This window comes from Passer montanus, unplaced genomic scaffold, assembly GCF_014805655.1.
Source record: "Passer montanus isolate IOZ18808 unplaced genomic scaffold, ASM1480565v1 scaffold4, whole genome shotgun sequence".
Taxonomy (NCBI): Eukaryota; Metazoa; Chordata; class Aves; order Passeriformes; family Passeridae; genus Passer; species Passer montanus.
In genome coordinates this window covers 6,518,203-6,532,160 of record NW_024368818.1, presented here as the reverse complement: position 1 = coordinate 6,532,160, position 13,958 = coordinate 6,518,203, and the positions used below count along the sequence as shown (strand labels likewise).

The 13,958-nt window shown below is 37.2% G+C and overlaps 1 protein-coding gene across 1 annotated transcript in view; it reads left to right on the top strand.

Annotated features, from left to right (window-relative positions):
- The window catches only part of DDX10 (DEAD-box helicase 10), a 155,718-nt gene that overhangs the window by 30,488 nt on the left and 111,272 nt on the right, over nucleotides 1-13,958 (top strand). Inside the window, exons 11-12 of the mRNA XM_039718672.1 lie at nucleotides 2,861-2,948; nucleotides 8,551-8,639. Of these exons, the coding sequence (XP_039574606.1) occupies nucleotides 2,861-2,948; nucleotides 8,551-8,639 (177 nt within the window). The remainder of the gene's footprint in view (nucleotides 1-2,860; nucleotides 2,949-8,550; nucleotides 8,640-13,958) is intronic.

Sequence of the window (13,958 nt, the reverse complement as noted above, 5' to 3'; positions counted from 1 at the left end):
GCTGCTGCTTGGAAATCTGGAAACTGTTTTGCTGCATCAGGGCAGCAGGGTCTTTTAGGTGGTTGCTGATCTGTTTTCCTTAAATTCTACTTTGGAGAAGAGTGGGGAAAGGACAATGCCTAGTTAAAACAGTGCTTGTATCCTGGTATATAAACCAGGGAAAATGAGAGGAAATCAAAATGTGTATCAACCAGAAAATTTGGAGATTGCTGTCTGATCAATACATAAGGCCAGGCAAGCTGGGCTCATGTTTACATTGTGGCACAGCCAAGTGTGGCCATTTATGCAACTGGTAGGGAAAACTGTAGCTTCAGAAAATTGCACTGCTCCTTAAAGGTAAGATATGTGATCACAGAGTAAGAAATAACCAGCCTACTTAAAATGGCAGACCATGTTATAAAATCCCCTTCTAGCCTTTGTATAGTTGGTTTTAGCTCATTGGTTCTTAGCCATTTAGCAAGCTTATGAATTATGATAACTAATTTCAGTGTTTAGCTTTTAGGTTTGTTTCTCCTGAGTCACATGTATACAATTTATTTTAAAGAGTTTTATTTGTTCAGAAAGAAATAACATAAAAACTCATTAAAGCCAAAATCCAATTTAACAGTGGCCAGCTTTCTCATTTTTTGAATCTCAGCATGAGAAGAAGATGATAGGGGATGAGTGTGATGATACAGTGTTGGAGAAGAGAGAATTCAGTACTACTTCTCTTTTTATGGTAGTCAGTACTGCAAATTTGCTCATTCATTAACAAACACATAAACTCAAAATGTGCCTGGGGTATCATGTTCTTAGTTGACATTGCTTAGATTTATACTACTTTATCTAGCCATTCTTTTAAATGTGAAGTGTCTTGTTGTTTTTGGGGTTTTTGTCTTTTTCAAACACTTTTCTTCCAATTTCAATCAAATTACTCAAAATTTAGATGCAGTCTACAAAATGTGGCTGTATTTGTCTCGAATTGTTATGCTTGGAGCCTCAATGACACATAGTCTCTTATGAATAATGGATCATATTCCTACAATAATCAAGTCATAGAAAATAATGAGTAATAGCATGTCCAGGTGAAAATCTGAACTTCATAAGCATTTTGAGTTTGACAGTGACAGCAGGGAGTAGTTGGCAGTCTCAGCTACTCTTTGAGAAGTGCTCCAAGGCCATTTTTTCATTACTTAAAGATTTCACATGGACCATGTTTCCCTATTTTATGAGAATGTACAACTGCCGGATGCTTTCCTGACGTCAAATATGGCATCTACTGTTTCTTTCCCATTCTTAAAACCTGCTAATGCTGCTATGAAGGATAATCAAACTGATGAATCATATTTTGCTTCTGACTAAGCTGTGTTAGCTGTTGTGATTTTGCTTGTTTTCTTTAGGTCCTTACATATTAGGTTTTTTTGGTATCAAGAAAAAGTTAATTGTTTAACTTCCTTTTTGCCCCCTTTGAATATGAGCACTGTATTTACATGGCCTTTTTGATAGCATTTTTTTTCCTTCACATCGATGTGTTGTTAAGATTAGATACAACTGTGACTCCAAGTGCTTTTACTTTCTCTAGTTGCTATGGAGCAAATTTCTTTTGACCCAGCTGATTTATTGGAGCACTTGGTCTCCCATGATTTGTGATTCTGTTGTGAGCTTGCACTTTGCTGTAGCTGTTGTTATCTGACTGATTGCAGCTGCCACTTGGAGTGAAGACAAGGGAAAAAGGCACTGGCTAATTTTAGGGCTTTGAGGTCATCTCTTAATAGCTTTCCAATAACTTAGCAGCAATCCAACACATTTCTGGACCCTCTTACTACTGGTGTTCGTATTAATTTTTTTATAACTCATGCTATCCCTTCTTTTCTTTTTGTATCATTATATTGCAGAGATTTGTTGATCGGTTTTTCCCCCACTTAATTTTTTACGCTTCTTTTTTTCTGTCTTATGCTTTTAAATTTTTACAGCCAGTTATGTGTTTTCTTGAAACTGGAACTCATATTTTTTGGTCTTTCACTAAAACTGTAGCTAATAGTGCTTGTGTACACTGTAATTTTCCCCTGGCTGTATCTGAGCAGAATGAAGAAATTGAAATTTTAAGGGAATGAAGCTTGATATCTGTTTTCATATTTAGTAAGAATAGCCTCCCACCATGTTTGCTAGGTTTTATGGTACACTGGGATGGCAGTAGCAGCTCAAAAGTAGATGAGATTTGGGCAAATAAATCTGCAGTAATGTAGGTATCACTGGAATAAGTTTAAAAATTCAGAATCTGGGAGAGGACCAGATATCTTTTTAGTAGGTTTAATGGCAATTTCTATAGTGCAGTCAATATTCTTTATTTACTTGAGAAGCTCTTAAATCTGTTTAATCTCACTGTCCTTTATTATTGCTCACCTGGCTATTTTTTCTATGAAGTACTTAAATTTCAGTATTCCTGGCACAATGAATCTTATTTAAGCTTTTAAAAATGCTGACAATTTCTATATGAAGACTTTTATTTCATTATAAAGTAGTACTATAATTCATTATGCTGTTTCTGTATTTTTGCAATATTGTTATAAAATCAAGAAGTTATTTTCTGCTGATTTCTGCTTTGCTTTGGAATAAGTTTCACCACCTTCCGTGAAAACTGCATAAAACAGCTGCCATTTGTCTTTTCTGCATTATTTGTTTGAGGAGTGTAATCTTCATCCTTAATATGATTCCATTCTGTGCTATTTCAATAGTAATAGCTCTGTGCATATTAAAACAGTGCAAAAGATGTGAAGATGCTCCTGAGATCCTAACAGGTGCTTATTTTGAAATGTTCTAATAATTAAAGCTTGTTTATTTCTTTTTTTTGTTTGTTTGTTTTTATTTTTTTAAAAATTAGAATTAATCCTGAAAAACTTACAGACATTCAGAAGAGGCTGCAATCATTCTTAGCTCAAGATCAGGAGTTAAAAGAGAAAGCTCAAAGGGTAAGTCATCTGCTACAATCTGTTGGTTGAATAGAACTGCAGTTTGAATAACTGACCAGCTCAGACGTGCCCTAGAAGCATTGTTTGGCACTGAAGAACCACCAGAGATAATTGAGCACTTGTATTAGGGGAGAAACATAAATTAGACAGAACCAGAGTCTTCTGAACGATGTCCAGTGACAGAAGAGGAGGCAACAGGTACAAATTTTTGTGCAAAAAGCTCCATTTAAATCCAGAAGAAGCCTTTCTTGTGAGAGTGATTGAATGCCGGAACAGCAAGGCTGTGCAGTCTCCAAATGCTGGTTATTAAAAACTGGGTTTCTTCCTGAGCAGCCTGCCCTAGCTGACCTTGATTTGAGCAGGTGCTTGCACTAGATGGTCTCTGAAGTTTCTTCTTGACTTCAGCTACTTTGAGTTTCTTGGAAAGCTGGTACAAAAAATGTCAAAATAATACTAATAATAAAAAAGGTGACTTAAAAATAGCAGATCACATTACTTGACTTGAAAAGTTAAAAATATGAAACCAGGTAGGCCTCACCATGCCCCCCCTTGATCAATTTTTATTGTCATATATCCTGAATATATGTGACAGTTTGTCCTTTCTCAGGGTAAAATCCAATGCATTGAATAAAGCATTTTAACTTTTGTTTGGGTTTGAATGATCAGCAAAAGAGGTTAGAATAGCTCTTCTGGGTAAGATGGAGAATTATGTGAATGGGTTTATGAATGGGATTTCTTTGCTGTGCTGGTTAATGCTGGGAGACTTAATGGAGAATCAATATGTGCATTTCACCACATGTTTATCAGGTTTGGGGAAGGTAGGGACCCTTCAAATAACTAAGTAGGTTCCTGGAGGAGAACAAGCTTGGTTGTAAAAGATACTTTCCATGAAAGGTAGCCTGTGAAACATTTCTGGAAATTGCACTGCCTCTTGCTATCACTAAACATGTCTGCTGACTTTTCCCTGGTTTTATAATATTTTTAGGCCATGAACTCTTTGGAATGGAACTTGCTACATTTTTTTATTGAAGCACTGCAACATGTTGGTTTTCTGAGGCTGGTTGGTTTGTTAGGGTTTTGTTTTGTTTTTGTTTTTGAACTGTGTATATCATTAGCCTGTGAATTCCGTAGTTGTATCAAGTCTCTTCAGAACTATACAAGATGAAAAGCTGAAGTTGAGATGCAGGAAAACACAGTTGGAAGGATAATAGGCAAGTCTTTCATGTCATTTTTTCGTATGTGTATATATATATATATATTTTTTTTTTTTAATATATATATATATGTCAAATCAAAAGAGTACCACCAAAGGCCACATGGTGAGAAATCCCAAAATGCCAAAGCCTGAGAAATACATGATTGCAGAGATTCTGGATTAGTGTTAATAACTTTATTTGTATGAGGTAGTGTGGGCATTAGTGACGCTTGAAGGTATACTGGTAAACCTGAGTGGTAGGCTAAAATGAGAAGAGGATTGTGAAAACTTAGAGAAACCAAGAGCCTTAAGCTTTCTGTTGAACTGGGACATAAAATGAGTTAAGTTGAAATATTGAAAACTCTTGAGATTCATCTCACCTAGCTATAGATGTCCTCTGTGAGTTACTCTGCCTGAACTTTATTTTATAGCTGATAGGGTGGAATAAGCACTTCTACAATGCCTCCTGGCACAGATACCTTAAAACCCCTTTGGGGTGGATGGATGAATGGTGGTTTCTTTGTGCTGCAGAGGTAGGCTATGTGATGTGACCTGTCTTGGAGGCCTGCAGTAGGGACACTTAGTGAGTCAGCGGGATGCCATTCTGACTTTCCTAAACAAGGATATTTAAATCAAAGTGCCTGAGGAGCTCAGTGGGAGCTTTGTGAATAAAATGTCTAAGGCAGTGTTCCAAGGGAATGCTTTTAAAAACTATTTTTGTCTTTAGGTGTTCCAGGTTTTTGTAGTGCATAAAGCATTACTTGAAGCAGTGTGGAATGTCAGTGTAAGCTTCATCCTGCTGCTGCACAAACCAGAGGCACTGGTGTCATGTTCACCTCCAGCTGCCACGGGAAGTTGCAGTTACATCAATTTATGTCAGAAGTGACAGAGCAGCTGGCTGGGGGAGGATAGGAGTAGGAGTAATCCAGCATCATCTTACTTGGAATGAAAACACCAACAAACCTCTGTTTCTGCCTTTGGCTTTTAATATCTCTTAAAAGGCAGAGAAGGATCATTCTGAAATGAGCAGGGGAATGATAAAATTTCAAAATAGCCCAAGAATAAAATCAAACATGGGCTGTCTGTCAGTATTGCAGATACATACTTAAATTAGTTTTGAAAAATTTTAATTACCATATGATTACCCTTTGAGGACATTTTTGTTGCAGTTTTTAATTTATGAATAGCAGAGAAGTGTCATTCTTTCAGGCAAGCTGTAAATACATTCCATTTTTGAAAAACTTGAAGTATGAACAAGTAATTTATCATAGAAGTGTCCTTCCTTAATAAGGTTTAACTATGTTCAGACATACTATGCAAATGTGCCCAAGTAGTCTTACATGTCAGTGTGAATAAAACAATAAAATGGATGCAAATGAAATCCTGACCTTGGGTCCTTATCTGAAATGCTGGATTTCTCAGAGGCATGGGTGTTACATCATCTATCCTGTCTGTTGCAAGTTTCCAAATTCTTGACATTTGTAGTGTTAGAAATAAATTCCCAACCTGAATGGATGAGGTAGCAGTGAAACAGCACAGCTGTGCACAGAAGTTTGGATAGGATGGTAGTCTACCATCATGTGTTGAGGGCCTAAGTTGTTGTGTCCTCTAAGCTTGTTGATTTACTTCAAGGTGCCCTTACTTCTTTTGAAAATAGAAAGTTCTTGATTACTAATTGCTTCAACAAACTTCATGGTTCATTTAGTAGGACACGGCTCCCCTGCTATTGCTTGGAAAGACAGTTTGAATCAGATCAGGGCTCCTTTGAAACCTTTGCAGTTCTTCTCATGGATTGATGCTGCCTTTTGGCATTTCTTGTAATTTTAATATTTAATATGTTAGTTCAGACAGTTCTGGAAATCAGTTTAAAGAAAGAATCTCTTTTTTTCTTGCTAGTTTGAATGTTACTGTGGCACTGAAATGATGTCTGTCCATTAAATTCTTCATCACACCCAGAGAGATGTGCAGGGTGTTACAGCCTGTAATTCCAGCCACACCCTATTACTTTTGAGTTACTGTCAAAATAGCACATCAGTTGAATTGTGTGCATTTTAATACTTAAAACAGTTATCCAGGAAATAGATCAATAAATCAAAATTTAGAAGTAGTAAATTCCTAGAGCATGGTACTTTTCTGTTATGTATTTCCAGTACTTGTACAATAATCCCCGGTGCTTTTGGAGACCTGTAGCTGCTATTGTAATAGAGCTGTAAATGTTAGTGATGCCCAAGCATAACATTTTCCATAGAAATTACTACATATAATACTTTTGCAGTTTTCAGTTATTTAAAAAAAGCCTTGAAAGTCATACCAAACAGCAGATATGGCAGGGGACAACAGCAATTGTAAAATGGCAGGGAAAATGTTCAGACTGACTAAACTTGTGTTTAGTGAGCTCCAGTGTGTGTGTGCAGGCTGAGGAAGTCTCAGGATAACCGAATAAAATCCAGCTGAGATGACAGAGTTTTAGACAGAGGTTGAAGTCAACGCACTGAAATCAAATAAAAAAATCAGAGTAAATGGCTTGGTTTCTCTTCTTGTAAAACAGAACAACTGTTCTATGCATTTGTTTGGTGTTTCATTCTTAGTTATTGTAGGGCTTGAAAAGCATGCAAAAATGTGTTCTTTCTGCCCTTTAGAGTTGGTTAATTTCTAGACCATGTGTACCAAATATATGCTAGTAAGGTAAGTGGATGGCTTTATCAGTTATCCAACAGACATAATGAGATTTCAGTTTTCAAGTAGTGACTCATGTAGAGATTCAGATCTGCAAATCTTAGATTCACAGGAAGGATACTTTTTTAATCTACTTTTTTGTCATCTGTCACTGCAGAGAAAAAAGAGGCCTTCACTGATTTTTGTCACTTGCTAGACAACAGTAGATTAATGAGATCTGTCAAATTTGAAGCCTTTTCCTAAACATTCTAATTACCTTTGTAAAATGATTAATAATTCAATGTGAGCAAAGAAGTGTTTGATGTAAGTATTCCACATCTCAATCTTCGTAGCAGCTGAATGAATTGAGCTCACACTTTCCACAGATAAAATTAATTAAAGGCCATAATCAGGAAGGAAACTTTACCCAAAAAAGTCTCAGCATTAGGAAAAACAAGCAAATGAAAATTTAGTTTTCTAGTGAATTAATGCGCAGCTTGCAAAGTATATTTCTTAGCTCGACATACCTTTCAATCAATAGTTATTTCTGCTTACTCAGGAGAAAAGAATGAATTTATGACATTGCTTAGCTTACTGTCTTACCTTTCTTTTTACCTTTTGAGGTGTTTTTTCTCTTACAAGCATTTAAAGAGTCCCCATAAGACATCAATGCTCCTGACTGTTGGGTGTTTGCTCCACTATCTGAACTTAACAAGAAATAGATTTTGTTTTTTTTTTTTTTTATTCCACATGATGTAGTAATACAGTAGTTTTCTCCAATAGGTGCCTGTACATAACAGAACAAGGGTGTGATTATAGGATGCTTGAATGTAACTCTGTGAGCTTAACTTATTGTTGTTATTAGTGTTTCATGGTTTAAACCTCATGGTAGGAGTTCTGGCATGTGTTAGAAATAAGGTTATGAACAACAGAAATCCAAGGATCTTTTTTGATACTTGAAATATTCCAGTATTTTTGCTGCTGCTGCTAGGTAGAACTAGATTATGTAAAAGAAGCATGAGAAGAATAAGAATCTTTCCTTTTGGGAAGGACAGCAGGCAGATGCAATACAAGATTAAGTTATTCTCTTATGCAGTGCTTCCAGTTTTTTTGGAGAAAGTTTGTGATTAATTGATACTTCAACCTTGGACTGCTCTTAGTAGGTGTTGTATAATGAATTTGTCTTGGGCAGCTGAGTTGCATTCATTGACTGTGTGCATGTGATGAGCTGATGGTAAATGTAAGGTAATATGAATCATCTTGGACCACAGTGAAGTGCAGCTATAATTGAGTTGAATAACTTCCTGCTCATGGCTAAGATTAAGTCAGGACACCTCCGATTGATAGCAACAAAGTCTGTTTGAAATTCCACGTAATTTAGATATCAGAATAGCATAACAACATTCAGAAAAGCTATGAGAAAAAAAATCAAATCGAATCAGTGATGTTTCCTTCTGACTAATCTGTCATATTTTCTTTCTAGGAAAATATAACATGACATACTGTTTGGAAATTCAGTCAATTCAACCAATGTGAATGTAATGAAATTTTTGAGTACTTAAAGTTGCTTCAGTTCTGTAGTAGTGATAAATTTTGTCTGATGAATACTTTAAAATTTCAGTCTGAAATCGATGTTAGACTACTTAATAGTGAAATTCTATTTTGTGTTTAGAGCAACAATATGATATTTGTTTCTTGTGTTGGTAATTGAATGCTGTCTTTTTTTGTTGAATACTTCCATTTTTCTTTCAGTGTTTTGTATCCTACTTGCGTTCAGTTTACTTAATGAAGAACAAGGAAGTATTTGATGTTTTCAAATTGCCTCTAGCAGAATATGCTCTGTAAGTATGGTCAACTTAAAATGTGAAAGTTGTATAGTGAGACGTTTTGCAGTCTTTAAATAGCTGTTTTGATTGTGTTAACACACAGATTTGGACTTCTAATCTTCTAGTGTATTTAGTTTCATATTCATGCTGAGCTTTTGCGTATTTTCAAGAGCATTCTAAATGGAAATTATGTGTAAAAGTAATATATGCTGTACAGAGAAATAACTTAGGGCAGAAGGTACATTTGCTATATACACTAAAAGACATAACTTCTGAAGAAAAGGATAGATAATAATGTTCTAGTGTTTTTTCCCTCCCCAGATTTGCCCTTCACCCTCATAGCTAAATAAAGTGTATTATTTCAAAAGAAATTGGAGGTGTCTAAAGACTATGTATTGCAGTCTCATTTTGAGTATTATTTGGACATTTCTCGTTGGCCATCAGTTACTTTTCATAAGATTCGGTGCCTTTGGTAAAGATGAAGCATCTGCACTAGATTGAGTAGCATCTATTTTGCTATGTCTATTTTTGTACATGTATGTGAATCATTCCATATTTTGTATGGGAGGGAAATTAATTTTGACAGGTTGACTGTACAGATGACAGCCCTTTGAAATTGTTTTAAGATGTGAAGTTTTTGAAATCTCATGGGTACACAGGGTAGTCGTAAGGGAGTAGCAAGGTGTTCAAAGGTTCACAGCAAATTGATTTGATATGTGTGGAATTTCATACAGAGAAGGCTAATTTGCTAGCACATGGTATAATGAACTAAAATGTGACAAATTACTAGACTCTGGAACACCTGGACTTTCTGTGCTGTGCTGCCATTAACATGATTATGCTTTTTAAGATACATAAGCCTGTTATAAAAGATGCTTTTTAACTTCATGGACTGAGACATTTTGAAAAAGGAGAACTAGCATAAGCTCAAAAATTTTTGCTATATGCAATGCCTGACCCTTCTCTTGTGTGGTTTGTGTCAGCATCTTTAAAATCTGTTGTAGGTCTTACTGTGCTATGAATGTAAGCTATAGCAGCAGAAAAATTAGGGCTAAGAGGGATAACCACACAAATTCAGCCAGTGTTAGAAACAGACTAGCAGATGGTGGTAATGCTGGATTTTCAGAATCCCAGTGCCTCTTTCTGGATTTCGGCATGGTTTGCCCTCTAGTATCTATAGACGGAGTAGTCTACAGCTCTGTTCTTCTCAGGTCTATGTGCCCGGATTTGGACCTTCCTCAAAATAATTCTGAGTCTCGGCTTTGGAAAGCCTAGTGTCACTAATGTCATTCCTGTAATAAAATGCAAGAAACCAGTCAGTTGTTTAGAGAGTAGGAGAGGTTTAGTCAAGGCTGTGAAATATCTGGCAGTATAATAAAAAAGTCAGAAGATAATAAATCTGGGAGATAATTTGGAGATTCTGTTCTAGTTTCTTGGCACTCTTCTTCCCCACTCTCCAGACTGCTAGTCTAACTAAAATACACCCTGCAGTTCAGTGCACAGCCACTGATACATGGATCAGTCATCTTCATTTATATGAAAGTCCCTCAAAGTCTGGTATGTTTGAATTTCGCATCCAGAATTGACCTGTTTCCATTCTGCACACAAACTTAGAGCAAAACCTGAAATGAGAATCCTTTCTTCCCTTTACCTTCTGTGTGCATTTTCTGAAAAGTACTTCAGCCTTTCCATGGAGATTTACTGCTAGCTTGATAGATGTTGCTCCACTAAAAATCCTGCAGAGAAAATAGGCTGCTTAATGCCCCTGTCAGGTTTGCATTGCAGGCTGTTGCCCACATTCCCCATTGCTCTCCTGCTTTGCATGTCTGTTCACTGAGATTCTCTTAAGCTCTGTTGATTGAGTCTGCAGAAAAGCAAGTATTTTTCATTTTAATATGTTATATAAGATCATATATATATGTATGTATATATATATATAGAAGATATATAAAACAAAATATATAAAAAATGTATGCGCACACACGCACATCTGTTCTAGCAATTGATCACCTTTAAGCTATGGTGCATTACTATGCTCTCCAGTATTCTCTCATTATAAATTGCTATCAAGAATAATTTGCTGGAGGAAGACTTGTGTAGCCCTTGTGTTAACATAGGCAGCCTTTAATTCTGATGAAGGAGAAGCTCAACGCTTGCATTAAAAAGAGAAATCTGTCTTTTGATTGCAAAGGACAGCTTTGAAAGCGTAAGAAAATGTAAACAAACAACAGGGTGAAAAGGAATAATTACGAAGTCTGGTCTCCTGGAGAGAAGGCAGTGTTTTGAAATATTTTCTTTCTCAGGCACTTTATGTTGCTAGCTGCTAACACATACATATATCTATACACTGTTCTCCAGGGGCAGATCTTAACAGGTGAGTGTGCTGGATGGACAGGTTAGTCCTAAGGGGCTGCCAGGTAAGGTAATTTCCTTTGTGACTGTCGTCATGTCTTTCAGGAGAAATGCAGCATATATTCCTGTTTCTCCCTGTATTGGTATATAGAGACTAAATAAAACAAATTGAAGCCAAATTATTGGGGAAATGTCAGATACACACTCATTAGTATCCAGATAGTTCTGCAAGTATTGCTTGCAGATCAGTATTAAAAAGCAGCAGGTAGCTGCAGATACTGTCAGGACTGAAATGCCTGATAGCAGACTACATGATCCATCTGTCCACATCTGTCTGTCCTTTCATTAAGCAGGGAAAGCACCCATTGCACTCTCATCATCACCCCTGGCCTGACCCTCACTGCATGGTTAGGGCAGAAGGTTTTATTTTGCTCAGGGTTGTCTGTCTCATCCTCAGGCAATGCCCATTGCAGTCGTGGCATGTCTTGTTATCTCTTTGTTGGTCCTTGGCCCTCCTTCTGGCTGTCCTTATACTTACTTTTCTACATGCTAATCTCCTAACTAAAAAGATAACTTCTAATTACTTTCCCCCTTTTGTTTCCAGTCCTAATGCACCTGTAACCAGACTTACTATTTCTCATGCTGTTCCTGGTTAATGCCAGCCTTGTGTGCTATTGCTCATACAGACCCCAGCATTCCCTCCAGTCATTTTCAGAGTTTGGGTGTTCTTCATTGAGCTCCCCCTCAGACACCTGAAATCCAGCTGTCTCTTCCTGAGCTTCTGTAACTACTTCTGTAAACTTTTGCCTACAGCTTTCTGAAGAAGCTGCAGTCTCCTCTCTCAAAAGTCCAGGGTCATTATCCTCTTAGTCATCATCCTCATTTCTTCTAGGATCTTGAGCTATCTTTCCTCATTCTGCAGCCAAGTTGGCTATTGACCTTCTCTCACCTTGGAAGTGAATGTACTTGCATATGCATGAGTAGCAGTTTGAGTAGAGTGTCTGTCAGAGGTAGCTGAGCCAGCTAACTTGGAGAAAGGTTTTTTAATGCACTCTAGAAAACCTGTTGCTTGTGCTCTGCTGTGTTGCCCTCTCAGCAGGTGTCAGGGTGGCTCAGGTATCAAGGAGCACCACCAGGATTTGGAACTGCAATGTGGAGGTTCCTTTTCCTTTTGTAAGGAAGACTACATCTTGAAGACTACATCTTCAGTCTTTTGAATTATTAGACTGCAACCATGACATCCTCTTTGTTCTTCTTCTCTTTGGTCCTGACCCATGAAATGTTGAATAGCTTGGCCCTCCTTATTATTAATAGAGTGCCAGGCATTTAAACTTCTTAATGGAGAGGAATAAAGCTGGCTGGTGTATTTGTCCTGGTTCAGGGCAAATTTGAGAGAGAGCCCCCAAAGGGGCTCCTCTAGAAAAGCAGATTCAATTGGCCCCTCCCCCCAACCGGTTTGGGAGAAAATCTCCTTGGAGAAAAGTGGAAAAAACAGTTTATTAAACAATAAAACCTAAATAATATTAAACAATAAAATCTCTTGCTGCTCCAAAAGAGATGACAAGCTCAGAACAGTCCCCTGCCCAGGTTGTAGCTTGGCTCACTCAGTCTCTGATCAGTCCCTGCAGTGCTGGAAACGCCGCGGCCCAGGCCCAGCCTGGCAGCCACAGGTGGGGCTGCTCTTCTGGGTGTTCAGTCCAGAGCAGGTTTGAACAGGTCCAAGAGAAGGGGAAAAAAACCCACAGTCCAGGGAACTTCTTTGCCTCAGCTAGCTAAAACTAACTAAAAGCAAAGGAGAGCTCTGTTCTGCTGTCTGTCCATCTGCAGACAACACAGTCCAGGAGCAGGAACGTGGAGGAGTGAGTGCAGTGTCTGAAAACAAGCTGCGTCTTCTTCCCTCCCCCCTTCACTCTCTGGAACAACTCTTAAAGGTGCAAAACTTATTATCCAGCATAAAGAGAACACACGGTTGGGGATAAAAGCATCATATAGTCAACCCAGGACACTGGTAAAGTAAATAGCACAATAAAAACAATTTCTCTGTTCGTTTTGGTTATTAATCAGACCATCTGGAAAGCCTGTTAGTTCAGATTTGTGTCTTGTCAGTTGATGTGATTTCTCTGTTTTCAAACGGTTGCTCATCCTCTCTTCTGATAACATTTTAAATGTTAAATGTGGATGTAGCGTGTATTGCTAGGCAAGTAAGTAATACACATTTCTTTTCTTGAAATAGCTGCTGGGAGTATTTAACCTTTTCCAACCTATTTTAAGTCTTTGTCAGAGCTTGTTTTGCAGTAAAAGTAATCTCTGTGCTGTTTTTATGTGTTCATATCATTCTGAAGTAGTTCATTAATGGAATATGTCTTATATTTAGTAAATGTACTAAGTTAATATTGGATTGAATCAGTAACTTGTGTAAAATTGTTCTGAAGCCGTTCTTTACAGCTGGCTCATGTTTTAAAAAGGACTAGTCATCTTCTAGGAGCACATTAGGAGCATTTGTCAAACTTAAAATTTTAAGATTTTACTAGTCTTACATTTGTTTTTTTGCAAACGTAGATATTGCTTCAAGTGTCTAAGATTTGGTCTTTCTAAAGAGTTGAGAGATGTCAAGTTTTCTCTCATCCCAGTAGAGGCAAAGTAAAGTTACCGTGTTGATGTAAACACACTCCAGGTCTTTGTATAAGCACAACTAACAAACCTTAGAAGAGGCAGTATTTTGTCCGTTACACAGTTCATTTAAATTCATTAAAAAAAGTTAATTGATGCTTGATCTTCATTATTCACTGGAAACAAAAGTGTTATTCTTGTTAAAGCCATACAGTGTTATTTCTTTGCAGTTTTACTCTTTTAATTTATTTCCTGAAAGTCCTTGTGAACTTGCTACTAAATTAACAAAGGTACGTGAGCATTGTAGGTCATTTGTGTAGTTACTTCTATGCATTCCCTGATCAGTGTTAGGGAATGCTGATATTCTAGCCA